Source organism: Apis cerana, linkage group LG11 (genome assembly GCF_029169275.1).
Source record: "Apis cerana isolate GH-2021 linkage group LG11, AcerK_1.0, whole genome shotgun sequence".
Classification (NCBI taxonomy): Eukaryota; Metazoa; Arthropoda; class Insecta; order Hymenoptera; family Apidae; genus Apis; species Apis cerana.
In genome coordinates, this window is record NC_083862.1 from 13549041 (window position 1) to 13563917 (window position 14877).

The 14877-nt window shown below is 30.9% G+C and overlaps 3 protein-coding genes across 8 annotated transcripts in view; 1 reads left to right on the forward strand and 2 right to left on the reverse strand.

Moving 5' to 3' along the window:
• The window catches only part of LOC107995816 (cysteine protease atg4da), a 43098-nt gene extending 32029 nt beyond the window's left edge, over window positions 1-11069 (forward strand). Inside the window, exons 1-7 of one of the 5 annotated variants that reach the window (XM_062082110.1) lie at window positions 1068-2159; window positions 4361-4385; window positions 4625-4804; window positions 4894-5241; window positions 5383-5664; window positions 5751-6151; window positions 6237-11069. In XM_062082110.1, coding sequence (XP_061938094.1) covers window positions 1989-2159; window positions 4361-4385; window positions 4625-4804; window positions 4894-5241; window positions 5383-5664; window positions 5751-6151; window positions 6237-6422 — 1593 coding nt within the window. In that variant the 5' untranslated portion in view covers window positions 1068-1988 and the 3' untranslated portion in view covers window positions 6423-11069. Of the gene's footprint in view, window positions 1-1067; window positions 2160-2186; window positions 4386-4624; window positions 4805-4893; window positions 5242-5382; window positions 5665-5750; window positions 6152-6236 lie in introns of those variants that run through there. The other 4 variants (XM_062082111.1, XM_017053503.3, XM_017053505.3 and 1 more) reach the window with 4 other exon arrangements.
• On the reverse strand, window positions 7602-10315 carry LOC107995813 (GTP:AMP phosphotransferase AK3, mitochondrial). Of its 2 annotated transcripts, none has more exons than XM_017053500.3 (4): window positions 9896-10315; window positions 8811-8930; window positions 8528-8700; window positions 7602-8336 (listed from the first exon to the last, which is right to left on the reverse strand). In XM_017053500.3, the coding sequence occupies exons 1-4, from the start codon at window positions 10062-10064 to the stop codon at window positions 8124-8126; spliced, it is 675 nt and encodes a 224-aa protein (XP_016908989.1). In that variant the 5' UTR covers window positions 10065-10315; the 3' UTR covers window positions 7602-8123. The 2 variants fall into 2 exon arrangements, with proteins under 2 accessions (XP_016908989.1, XP_016908988.1); XM_017053499.3 differs by having other exon boundaries at window positions 8528-8715.
• LOC107995812 (inactive selenide, water dikinase-like protein) lies at window positions 10463-14676 on the reverse strand. Its single transcript, XM_017053498.3, has 6 exons — window positions 13830-14676; window positions 13017-13121; window positions 12578-12839; window positions 12322-12512; window positions 11964-12208; window positions 10463-11720 (listed from the first exon to the last, which is right to left on the reverse strand). The coding sequence occupies exons 1-6, from the start codon at window positions 14113-14115 to the stop codon at window positions 11568-11570; spliced, it is 1242 nt and encodes a 413-aa protein (XP_016908987.1). The 5' UTR covers window positions 14116-14676; the 3' UTR covers window positions 10463-11567.
• Between the last annotated feature and the right edge of the window lie 201 nt (window positions 14677-14877).

Consider the following 14877-nt stretch of genomic DNA (forward strand, 5'->3'; position numbering starts at 1 on the left):
AACTGATTGGAACGGTGTTTGTTAATTCGTTGTCACGTGAGCCTGGAAATATTATTCGTATTCGGAAGGATTGGAGAATTTGGCCGTGGTGGAGATTTTAAAAAAAGAATCGGTCCACGTGTCGTGAAAACTGCGAATCCGATCCCGGTGTTCTCCAAACGGGTGACCGAGTTATTTTTACCAACAAACAGCACGCGATCCTTCGTGAGAAAAAATGGTGAAGAAAGAGCGTGGCGGTGGCCTTTCGGAAATTCACAGTTGATATATCAAACGGTGGGTCGGTGCAAAATCTTCTCACGTGCTTCGACGTGATCGACGACGAGCGAGGTACTCGCGAGGCTGGAAATCGAATGGACCGAATCGTGTAGAAATGGCCACATTTCGTGGAGGAGCATTGAACAGAAATGGAGACAAATTTTTTTCTTCTTCTTCTTCAAAGAATCCGTTTACCACGTTCATTCGTTCTTCCGATTGTCCATTGATGGGGTTTTAAACGATGGAAGAGCGAAGGTAACGAATCGATGCTGTTTACACGTTTTTTAAGATGGGAGGACAAAAGCGGTTATATATGATTCCGTCCTCGCTCGTGCCTTCCGGCCCGTTTAAACATCCGTGTTACACGTCATACGTCGTCGAGAAAAACGTCGCGCCGCCTGTCCAGAATTTACCCTTGTTCCTGGATAAACTGCGCTGGAAGGGCAATAATAATATCTTTAAACGCGGCACAAAAATACACGCAACGTCAAAAAGTTGCAACAACGACGATAACGATCGCAATGCGATTTAATTAAAAGCGAAATCCTTCGACCGAATCGCCAGATATTCCGCCTATCCAGTTTATGCGATAGGATTTCGTTGCAATCTTCTTAAACGATGCGAAGATTAGTAACGAAATTATTATTAGATTCGAAGCAAGGGGAAGAGACACAAGCGAGGGGGAGAGCGAGAGAAATAATAGTATTTTTGCGAGAAGCGAAACAGATTTTTCGCGTAAAAAATCTTGGAATCTTGGAAATGAGGTTAGGTAGGCTAAAGTATGAAGATAAGAAGAGCCTTATTGTATATAGTATCCATTGTTATGTTATTAATATTTTATTGGAATTTAGGGTAATTTGATTACTTCGAAAATAAGTGACTGTATATATATATATATGTATCTACAGTTCCACGGTCGATATTAGATTTTCATTCTTGCGGAACAAATTCGCAGAGTTTCGTTTCGCCTGCCTCGTTTCCGCAAACTTTACCAATCTTTCACGGTCCCTTTACGCGAGAGCAGTTTTTCACTCCGTCTCTTGAACGCGCGCCCATAAACAGCTGCGTCAGGATATTAATCAATCGTCCGTCCAACTCGAACGACGAATTTCACCAGTTTGTTTTAACTTATCGTGCAATAATTCGTACACATCAGGCTCGTTCGTAATCGCTACAATCACGTATTTCGCGAACGATTTATTTTCTCGCTTTTTCTCTACTTTGCTCCTGGCCATTCTCTAGGCAGTAATTTCCAGTTTTTTACTCACCAAGAATAATAAAAGTTTGCATTAATCGTACATGTGAGGTTGTTCCAGTATTTTTGGCCGTATTTTCGAATTTCTTCGATGTTTGTATTCGATGATGCAAAATAATATTTGTTCTCAAATATTTCAAACAGAGTAAATCTCTCGAATAATTAGAGGCACAGATCGAAAGCCAGATCGAACCAGATTTCGTAATCGAAAATCGATCTATCGTTCCGATTCGAACTAATAATATCGTGTTTACGTTTACACATTTCAATATGTCCGGTGTATATTCGTCTTTGAGACAGATATGTAGTCCTGATTAATGAGTCTCTCTGTTCCCAAAGAGAATTATCGCGATCTTCATCGATGAGCATTAATATCGATCGGGCGATTTCGAGTTAAAATCATTCTGCAATTTCCACCTCGAATCGGTACCGCGTTTCGAGTATCGACTTTCCTTCCGTCGATCCTCGGGTTCGATCGATGCGCCACAAGATGGCGGATCGATCGCTAGTAAACAACCGTGAGTCCTCCAAACTGTCACCCTCCTCTCTATTCACACAGTTCGTCCGATATCGTGGCGGAAAGGATCTTAAGGGAGTGAAGCGTGACTCGTTAATGTCCTTATTCAAGTTGTGCACCGTGATTACGTCGGTCCGTCGATATTCTTGCATGACCTAATTTCCGTCTCGCTACCAACACCCTCTACCCATCTCTTCTTGATCTTCTGTCATCCCCATCCCTTCTCGCGAGTTATCTAAACAAGAACGAGTTATAGTTATCGTGCAAATAATTATCCCCGCTATGTCCTTTTGTTGATTTTCCAGCGTTGCCTCGGCTTTTATTGATGATATATATACATATGTATTCCTATTATGCATATATACATATACATATACATACATACATACATACACACATATATATATATGCATGCTTAAGTACAGCGAGCTAGCTTTAGGGAAGCACACTCTCATCTTTTCGCCTCACCTCCACTCTTCGAATTACCCCGTGGAACTATCCCTCCTTCCTTTCCCTCCCTTTTCCTCCCTTTTATGAAGATTTGCCCCGAAGCTTTCAATATATCTGCTAGAGACTATTACTAATACAACACCGAAAGGAAAGATTATTGTCATGACAGACACCGTTCCATTTCCTTCCATCAATCTTGCTTCTACTGGGTACCGATGCCCAGCATGAGACACCGATTCATATTTTTGCAACGGCTGCGCGACAACACAATGTGAAATTTAGAACGAGCGCGAACGTGGTAATCAATGAGGTAAGCCGGGATACGTGTATCTCATTGGTTATTCCGCGACAAAACGCGCATGACAGTTTCCTCCTATATCTATCTCTTTCATACACGCGATCGTCGCTTCTATCTCTTCCTTCGAATCTTATGCTCCCTCCCCTTTCACTCATCCTTCTTCCCTTCCTTCCGTCCTGCTTGCTTTCTTTGTCCATCTAATTTTCTCTCTATTCCTCGCTGTTGGTCCTTCCTACAACAAAAGTCCTAAAAGCATTATTACACTGCGATAAAAAGGCATAATGTTACGCTCCGTTATTTCTCCATTAATCCTATTCTTTTGGTGGTTTGAATATTTTTTTCGTTCCATTTCTAGCGTTAGTCAATTAGAATTCAAAAAGTATGAAAAAGAACGCATCGAGAAAAATTGTGAGATTCTTTATGTAATAACGATATTACATTTTTTTCTTTCCTTTTGTTTTCTCTTTTTTTTTTCTTGTTTCCCAAATTCTTATAATAATAACGAAAAGAAAATTTTAAGAGAAACAAACTTTTAATTAATAATTTGAATAAATTAAATAAAATAAAAATTTTTTATTAATTTTTTTTATTAATTTTTGATTTTTATTAATTTTTCTATCCAATGAGACGGTCCATATCGTAGGATTTTTTTAATTCCGAGTAAAAATGATACGTTTGTTAACCTCTCGAAAAAGGGGAGATATTAATTAACGAAATGGCAATCCACTTTTAAAAACGAGCTAATATATTTTAACCATCGTAATATAAAATAATTGAACAATTATATTAAAGCGATGATAATATTAATAATAAAATAATCAATTGTATATTAATCGATTAAAAATTTATTTTAAAAAATAATTTCAACATCTTTTTCTGATTTATAAAAATTTATTGTGATAATTATCGTGTATCGATAAAAAGAAAGATTAGTTTTTATATTGTTTATTCAAATGATTTAAATGATTACTCATATGTGTATTTTTTTTGATAAGATATCAATTTCGAAATCAGATCTACTCAGTGCAATCCTTGCATAAGTACTGATGCACTTGTATGTGCACTTTCATAATGTTTGATTTCGCCGCCGAATGGCGCTATTGGTGTGCTCAACGGGCGCTTTAAATTTCACAACGCTTTTTGTAAACATGCGTCCTTTTCCGTTGGCGGCTTACGTATCTTTAAACTATTTTTGATCGTTTACTTTGCGACGTGTTATTTGTTTCATTTATTCTCAAGTTGACTCGAATCCTTCAAGAAACAAATTATTCTTGTAGAGTGTTTTACAAAGCTGATATTTCATTTGGACGAAATGAAGCGTTAACTTGATAGTAGGCTGGTAATGGGTCTAATGTTGAGTTCGGTTCGTGCATCGACTAATGCATAATCGTGTTAGATTATTCTGTGACAATAATAACCAGTTGTTCGTATGCAATACGATAAAATTACGTTCGAATGTGATGTCAGCGTAACTATAATTGTGCGCGTACAAAAATGTGATTATCTTCTTGTATTTAATTGTCAATATTTAAATGTTTTGGAGTACATGCTTTCTAAAATTTATTTGTTGGGCATGAATGGACAGGTGCAACCTTCCAGGGAGAGGTTAGGTAAGTTCGATTTAAATATCTAAATCAATCAAGTAAAAAAAATTTTTAGTAGTTGCTTCTTTTCTTTACCGTTTATGGTTGCGAGAAACTGATGATTCGTTTCTATTAGTCATACTTAACACTTTTTTATATTTTCTTTATTCGCGATAATAAATATTTTTTCGTAATCTGTTAGAAAGAAAAATGCTTTTAGAATTTTAGATAAAACAATAATATATCAAAAATCACTTTATTCTTAGGAGGTTTTAGTAACAGTACAATAGGTCTTTTTTCTGGAATGATTACTACAGATCGTGTTCCAAACATACAACTAACTGGCACAAACAATGGATTACCTATGGATGATTCCAATGTTGTCACAGAAGTTGATAGCAAAGTCAAAACGAAATTATTATCTATGTGGAATAATGTTAAATATGGTTAGTATAAATTCATCTTATATGATTAATAAATGTATATATTTGATTTTTGCATTGAAAAAAATAATTTAGATTTAATTTCATTAAAGGTTGGACTATCAAGGTAGTAAAACCAAATTTTTCAAAAGAATCTCCTGTATGCTTGCTTGGTAAAATTTATCGTAAAAAACCAGAAGAATTTTTAGAAAAAGCTTCTGAAGCAGATAAAACTTTAGATACTGGAAGTGAGATATCTCTAGCAATGGATGCTATTAGTTTTGAAGATGGTATAGAAGAATTTAAAAAAGATTTTACATCGCGTCTTTGGTTAACATATAGAAGAGAATTTCCTATATTAAATGGTTCTACATTCACTACTGATTGTGGTTGGGGATGTATGTTACGTAGTGGCCAAATGATGTTGGCACAGGCATTAGTCTGCCATTTTCTTGGAAGAGGCACTTATTTTTTTTTTATAACTTATTATTGTAATATAATTTTTTTATATATATAATAAATATTAATTATATACATTTTACATATACTTTATATTTTTTTACATATACATATTATTTACAAATAATATATTTGCTCTACAGAATGGCGGTGGCAACCAGATCAACCAATAAAAACGGAACAACAAAAATTAGATGAATATAATCACAGATTAATAATTAAATCATTTGGAGATTTACCAGAGCGTACATCTCCATTTTCTATACACACACTTGTATCTTTGGGTGCATTGTGGGGAAAACGTGCAGGAGATTGGTATGGACCATCCTCTGTTGCTCATCTTTTAAGCCAAGCAGTAGAGAATGCAGCAGAACGACATCCAGCATTTAATAACTTGGCTGTTTATGTTGCTCAAGATTGTGCAGGTGATATAATAGCTAAACTATTTTTATTTCAAATAAAAATAAATAAATTATTCAATTGGGAATTTTTAATATTTTATGTTTTACAGTTTATCTGCAAGATATAGAAAATGTATGTCAAACACCTGATGGCAAATGGAAATCTTTAATACTTTTTGTACCTTTAAGGCTTGGTGCTGACAAATTAAATCCTGTTTATACATCTTGTTTAACACATTTGCTTACATTAGACACCTGTATTGGAGTTATCGGTGGTCGACCTCGGCATTCGCTTTATTTTATTGGTTTCCAGGAAGATAAATTAATTAATCTAGACCCACATTATTGTCAAGAAACTGTTGATGTATTAAAAGATAATTTCTCTTTAACAAGTTTTCATTGTACTTCACCAAGAAAAATGTTAATTTCAAAAATGGATCCTAGTTGTTGTGTGGGATTTTATTTTCATAACAAAATGCAATTTACAAATTTCATGGAAATTGCTCCTTCGGTATGTATAATCATTTTTATAAATTTCATTGAATTATATTAAAAATAATTTGGAAATCCAATTATATATATTTTTAATATTACAGTATTTGGTGCCAGAAGATGAAAAAATCGATTATCCAATGTTTTTGTTTTGTGAAGGGAGTGGGAAAGATCTCCATCAAAAAATCGAAATTGCAGAAAATATAATTCCTTCTACTACCTCTTTTACAGGTAATGGAACATACGATGACGATCTTGACGAATGCGAAGAATTTGAATTAGTACAATGAGATATTTATTACTGAAAAAAAAGAAAAAGATATATCACGTACTTAATACATTCATGGATAGTTTTTGGAGAAAGACATTAATGATCATCATTAATCAGAATTCTCCGTTCATTCGTCCATATATGTACAAGGGTAAAAAACCAATTGATGACTTTAATAGATAGTAATGTTGTATTGTATTAGACAGTTGAATATTAATTTCTTAATATGAACTTTTGCCGCGATATGATCTTTAGATCTCAACATGTTCGTTGAACGACTGATATGAATTAATATATCGAATATTTTCTATTCGTGATAATGTGAATTTGAAATAAGCATTATCGTCGATACATTATTCTGTGATCATAATTTAATGCGGCTTTTGTATTCATGTGTGTTGTTGCACAATTTTTTTTATCTTGTTTATTGATCTCAAAAGTTATGCTTTTAAATAATTGTTAGAATGTTAATTTAGTATATGACCTAGAATTATCGCAAGAAGATATTTATTCCTTTTCATTGATAATTGTGTCTAGAACTTGCGTAGATCGTAAGTTGACGACTTTACTATAAAGAGTAATTTTTATAAAAATTTCTTAATTTCTTACGGAAATGTTCCTGATATAACTTATTTTATAACGCAGCAATATTAGATTTCTTGCAAAATGCAATATGAATAATATTTTGTTTTGTCCTTGAGATAAAAATGTACGTATATGCAAGCATGAGCGCGCATTATACAATTCAACCGTTAACTACCTGTTGTTATGTTTAAGTTTTAAATAATTTAAATTTTTTTTTCATGTTATATATTTCTAAGTTATTTATTTATTTAATATTTTTATTTTTCGGCTTTGAAAATTATATCGAACTTATACTAAGTTCCAACTGCGTTTTACATAACGTTTTATGTTATGAAAGAGAAATATTAATGTAATTAACAAGTATATATAACATTAATTAAAATATTGTTATTATTAAAAGATTGACTAAATTTTCAAATAAAAAAAAAATGTGAGCATGATATATAAGGTATATTATACTCATATTAAACTCTGTACACAATTAAAAATTGTTAAAATTCTTATATCGGTACAGTTAAAAATAAATATAAAAAAAGGCTATGAAAATCATGTTCCAAATTTTATTTCCTATTTATAATCACAATTAATACATTTTTAAATCATTTCCAATATATAAATTCAAGAAATATCTTTATTGAATCGGCTTTGATCCCTTTATATTAAAGTACAATATTTTATAATTGATATCTATAAAACATAAGTAAAACATACATATAAATCATTACATTTATTATTTTGTTAATGATTTTTGTATGATTATTTGTAAGTTTATTATTATATAAATTATAATTGACTATATAACTATTGTGACTAGGTGACTATATAAAAAATTGAATTAAACTTATATAAAATAAGTAAAAATTGTTGATGAAAATTAACAAATTTTGTACTTTATTGATATAAAATTATTTCTTTATATTAATTATTTTATATATATTAAAATTATTTTATATATATACATATATAAAGAAAATATATAATAAATTTTTTTGCATAATTTGTATAAATTTACTGAATTCATCAATATTTGTGCGCAAATTAATGGAAGCCTATGATCACTATAGTCTAAGTTAATTCAATTTTAAATTAATTCATTATACATTTTTACAAAATATTAATGTATCCTAATAATTTGCTATTGTAACAAAAATTTTGTAACGATTCTCTTAATATGCGGCCATATTTCATCGGTAGTATTACCTTGAAAAGTATTTAACAATCCTAAATTACTATAAAATGTTAAAATTGGTTTAGTTGCATTTGAATATTCTTGTAGTCTTCTTTGTACAATTTCGATTTTATCATCGTCCCTTTTACTTAAAGGTTCGCCAGTCACATCATCTTTACCCTATTAAAAATTAAACTAAAATTTATTATTCAAACAAAACAAGCTTAAGCTTTCAGAAATAAAATCATCTGAAAAATTTATTTAATTATTATAAATCGAAAAAAAGATTTAATTTTGAAATTTTAACAAATTACATTTGCCAACGATACATTTTAATATAAGTTTTGAAAAAAATTTCATCGTCAACTTACCGGTACTTTGGGACTGTTGAATCCAATATTATATACTCTTCCACTGGGCAAATGAACCCATCTATTTTTCACACGATTCAATATCACTTCGAAGGGAACATCCAGATAAAGAACCAAATTAATTGGATGTATTTTTTGTAGCTTTTCCGCTTGTGTTAACGTTCTTGGGAACCCTGTATCAATGCCAACTATTTATTCGAGTTTAGTTGTACACGTGTCGTTATCGCGCACATTCATGGTCTATATATAATAAATGAAATAAAAATTTTAATTTCCTACTTACCATCTAATAACCAATTTTGATTCCCGACCGCTTTGATTTCTTCGTTTATCATTGAAATCATTATATCATCAGGAACGAATTTACCGGAAAGTACGTAATTCGAGACTGCTTTGCCCAATTCTACATTATTAAAATAGATTATGTTCAAATTATATTTTTATTATAATCTTATTATAATTATTATATCTTTATCTTTATTATAATTAATGGACTTTGTAATACAATAATTGTATTGATAGGTTATATTTCTCTTATCATAATAAAAAATGGTATTTTTATATAAAAACATAAATAGTAAATAATTTAATTGTATTTAATTACTTTTATATAATTAAACAAAATTTTTTAAAAATTATGAATAAAAATAAAGATGTTGAATAAATTAATATATATAAATATGTGCAATGTATTAATTAAGCCAATAAAAATCTATATTGACGCGATAAAAAATGATAAAGTGTATTTATATATTAGATTAATTTCTATATTTATATTTTATATTTATATATTAGATTAATTTTTTTAATTGTATTTCAATATCAATAATTTATAATAACGAGTAAAACACGGATAAAAAATTTATGCTATTTAGCAATAAATGTTCCAATTCAGTTCTGAGTACGAGTCCAAATACTTAAATGAATGATTATAAATAAGTAGTATGCTTTTCATTCAACCAGTTAATATGAATCAGTTTCAATCATTCAATCAGTCACGTAACTGTTAGAGGATCCAAGTAATATAAATATTATATGTAAAATTAAACAAGGATAATTTTAATCTGATTAAGAAATATTAAAGAAAGAAACGTATTTCATATTTTATTTCATGAAATAAATCAACATTTCGATCACTTTCAAAGCAAAGTGCACATGCATATACTATTACAAATACATCAATAATATATGTATTTAAAAATGAAAAATCGATTTTGGACAAATCTATTTTAACAAACAAATGGCATGCAAAAGTTTTCGATCAAATGATATGAAAATGATTAATTTTTATTATTTTTCATTATATTTAATAAAATGATTCAATAAAAACATAAAAACATAACAAACAATTTATAGTTTCAAACATACCAGTTTTATTATTCATATGAAGTCTTAACTTATCGCCGCTTGATATATGAGTTAATTTAAATTGTTCAACAATTCTAGCCGACATGGTGCCCTTACCAGAAGCAGGGGCACCTAATATCACGGCCCTGAAAGCCGCAGCCTTGGCACACCACGTGGATAGTGCTACCATTAAATCGTCACTTTAAGAAACTCCAAAAAAATATGTTAAATCTAAATGGATTGTTTTATTTTATACTTTTTCTTTCGACGAAGGTTTACACTTGAATGTAATGATAATTATAACTCTTTGATACATATTGTGATACTCTATCTATAATGTGACCTATGAACCGCGATGGCGACCAGTTGCCGAATCGTTAGATAACTGATTATCCAATGAATGGAAGGGTTTAGTTTTTTTCTGCTTCGATTGTTGGCTACCTTGCAAATGTATATACATCCACAATATGAATTTTTTTTCACGTACTTTACATTAATGAATTATGATATCAAACATTTCTTTTATTTTAAATATGTTAAAATAAAATTAAAATTTGCTGAAAATAATTTGATAATAACAACATGTAATTTTTATTGACAAAGTAGCACTTTATTCATATGAAAAAGTAATACAACATTAGGGCCTGTGCTCGATTTCTTGTATTCCTCATTTTTTTTTTTTTTATAATTATTTTCAAAAGCGTATGTAACGAGAAAACTAGAGAAGGCCTTTTTTTCATTTGGACATCTTACGCATTCTATGTAACAGGTAGATCAAAATTACAAATTGTGGAAATCTCGTTTAAATCTCGGCATTAAAAGCCTGTCATTGTGTACTACAAGGATAGTAATGTCTCTCTCTGTTTACAAATTTGCATCTATATAACTATAATTTAAATGATTTTTTTTTCTATTCCATGAATTAAAGTGATGTAAAATATATTGTTAAAATCATTTTTTTCTTTTTGTATGATATTGTATATGTCCTTAAAATATATTTATAGATCTTTGTAATCACGAACTATCATTTATATGTATCTTAACATTCTTCATTAACACTAAGCACCCAAATGTCACTTGACTTATTGCAAGTTTGATCAAATGTAGTTGAAGCTTAGCCTGAGCCTAGTGCTACCTGAGGCTTACTTAGTACTTAGTATTAAATCTTAAATCTTAAAAAAAAAAAAAAAAGAAACTATATCTAAATTCTTTATATTCTTTATTTCTCTTTACTTCCTCATATTTCTTTTTTATATCAAATTATTTCGAATAAATATTCATAATTGTCGGGAAAGACTATTATGAACATTTTATAAATGTTTCATAGAGCACTGTTAACTTTCGACAAAAAAAAGAACAAGAAAAAAAGAGAAACGTTACTTTCCTAAGGTAAAACTTAGGATCCAACTTCAATAAAGATAACACATAAGTATAAGTCGTTATTATTATATCTTTTTCTCAAAACCCATAGGATAGAAAATATAATCAAAATTATTACGAGTATATCAAATTTTTACCCAATAAAAAATTGAAAATTTGTTTGTCCCGTAATAATGATGCACATTAAGTGCTTTGTAATCTGGTATGGTAATATTGATCTATGTAAATGCGTGTTTTTTGTGTTGCATGTGGTTTTTTTCTAAATATATGAAGGTAAATAAAAAAAAAATGTTTCGTCAACATCCTTAATCTTTTACCAAAGCTCTCCATCTTTTTCTTTAGCTGGCACTTCTATTACTCGTGGTTTATCAATTATTCTGGCTGTACGATTTCCTTTTTCAACAATACCAATAATCCATGCTTGATATCCTTCTTGTTTTTCAATATCCTTACAATATGCAGCAGCCTGAAATTATTAAATTATAATTATATAAATTACAAAATTCGATTGATAACAATTAATTTATTAAAATATAATTAAAAATAAAAAAAAATGTAAGAGAGTCGACGACACTAAAACGCTATAATAGCAAATCAGTATGGAAATCTCTATTATTCTTCCTGCCATTCTTTAGAATATATAATGGTGAATAATATATTCTACTGTATTAGCAGGATTTAACCAAAAAACAAAGGATTGATTACAAACCTGTTCTCTAGGTAAACAAATGAGCAATCCACCACTGGTTTCCGCCGAATGACCTTGCAAAAGTTGAAACATATTACCGCACGCTTTCGCTACAGCTGCCATTTTAGCAATAACAGGTAAATTATGAATAACAAAAGAAACTTCATTCTTTTGATGTTTAGCCAGATTTTGTGCGTGTCCTAAAAGGCCAAAGCCCGTTACATCCGTTGCTCCATGTGCATTATATTTATGCATTAATCTCGCCGCTATGGAATTAAAAAATAAATCATTATTTTATTTTTTTATTTTTCGATTTTTATAATATATAATATAATATAATATGTAATATAATATAATTCAATAACACAATAACATATACCTATTCTGTTAAGCCTAGCCATGCTATCCATTGCCCTTTGATAAGCTTTCCTTACATCATCTTCACTGACTACAAGTTTGATTCTGTTCCAGCGATCTGGTTGATCTAACCATTGATGAGCATTCACAGCAACTTGAGTTCCAAGTGGTTTTGTCAGAACAAGAACATCACCTACTACTGCATTATCTGGACTATAAATAATTATTATTAACAGAGAAATAATAAAATTATATGTCATTTATTCTAAGATACATACACAATGTATTCATTTGGTTGACAAACAGTAGAAGCCACTCCACCTATTGTACACCAAGGATTAACAACTGTTTGACCACCTGTTACAGTTGTGCCAGCTTCCAGAGCAGAATCCTTGAATCCTCTCATAATCAAAGGAACAACAACATCTCGTTCTTTTTCAGTCATTTTTGTACTGACTCCCAATAACATCAGCATATTATCACATTCAGTAACACCCATAGCATATAGATCACTGATAACATTTGCACATGCAATTTTACCTGTAAAAGTACTCCAATAACAGTGGTCAAACAAAATGTCATAAATTAAACAATTTTATTTTTAATAAAAAAAAATTTTAATATTTAAATTTATGAATGTACATGCATATAAAATAAGAAACATATAAAATAACATATTGATAAAATTATATGATATTATTGAAATATTATTCTTACCCATCATATAAGGATCATCAACTAATGGATAAAAGAAATCTGTTGTTTGTACCAAACTAAGCCCTCCATGTCTCAGTGGAGTCACGGAGGAATCCATGCCAATGCCTAAAATAAAAAATATAAATCGTGTTTAATGTTTGTATATTCAATTAAAAAATATATATATATTATAAATATATATATTTTTTATATAAATATATTTTTCTTTAACATTTCAACATTTGTAAAAAATTTATTCAAATTTTTTGTGAAAAATTTATTTAAATATTGATATTTAATAATTCTAATATTATTTTTTTTGTAGATATATAATTGTTCGAATGCAAGTTGAGAACATTTGTATTTCCGGTGGCGTGGGAGAAAACAGGCGGGAGACGATAACATGGCTGCTGACATGATAGGGCTGCCTATTGCGATATTTGTGCCCTATGTTTTCTAATAAAAGTGCTTGTTTACAGTCAAAATTCTCATAATAAATACAAATATCTTATAATTATACTATATATATAACGAATAATATTTAATTATTATTATTATTAAGTAACACAAGATATGGAAAATTTTAGCCGGGAAAAATTTCCATAACTACATTGTTACAGTTTGTCATAATATAGTTTTTCTTTTGAATAAAAATAATCGACAAATAATTTAAAAAATAATTTTATAATAGAAATAAGAATATTCAATCATTTATATTTGCGCAATTTGTAACAATCACAAATATATAAAAACCGCGAAGCTAAGACGCGGTATAAAATCAAACATGTCGGCACAGGATGGCGTACACGCGCGCAATAAAAGCAATCTACTCACCAATGCGTGGAATGGCCATGTGCATAAAATGGGCATGTTCATGATCTTGTGCGCTACCATCGTCGGCCTGTAGTCCCTCAAGGAGTTTCCCAAGAACCTCCTGAGGGACTTTACACCCTCATCCTTTTAGGTCGGCGAACCGCGTAAGGCGGAAGGTCGCATCGAGATCATGTGCCACAGGATCAAATGGCCTACGCAAAGCCAAGGCGTTCGGATTTCCACCGAGCTCTAACTGAGCTACGGACAGGGCGTCTTGAGCAACCGGGGTTCCCTGTAGTTCCGCCATCTTGTTAAAACTAAACTACCGACGAACCGGGTACGCGACGTGTTTCGCGGCCCTGTACAACGACTCTCTTCCAACGGCTTCTCTGATTCTTGCGCGATATCTACAAGTAGGTTCTCACACTTGCCAGCTGCGCTCTCTGTGCTCACGTTACGTAGACACAAATCTACGAACGCCGCCGACAGACAGCCACTGGTCTTCGTAACCCTTACTACTCGTAACACGAACTCGTCGCAAACGAGAATTATACTTTGCACCGGCGTCGACTAACCGGGATCGTACTTGCTAACAAAATGGACGCGCCTCCAGCATTCACGGAATCGGAAGAACGCGCAAGGCCACCAAGAGCCCCCCCAATGTCCCTACCATGGCATTGCTGCATTCTGATTGGCCTTTTCGAATTCACGTCTGCGCACTTCTCACTTAGTTTCCAGGTACGTCCTTATAATGACATTTCACCCGTGTTTATTCACATGCCAAATTTTATCGTGTTACGAACTGATGCGACAAGTGTGCTTTCGTGACGTGTATATACTTTGCTCTTGATAAGTTCAAATCACAAGTGGAAAATTATTTTCTAAGCGCGTTGAGATTATGATATCAAGTAATTGAGAAAAGAATTTAGATTAATAAGTATTAATTTTTATATCTACAAAATGATTGGCAAATGTTTTCTATAAAATATTTAAAATCTCATTGTTATATCAGTCAAAAAATCTTTAAAACGCTATATTTATTTTTTAATTGATACTTGGATAATTTTAA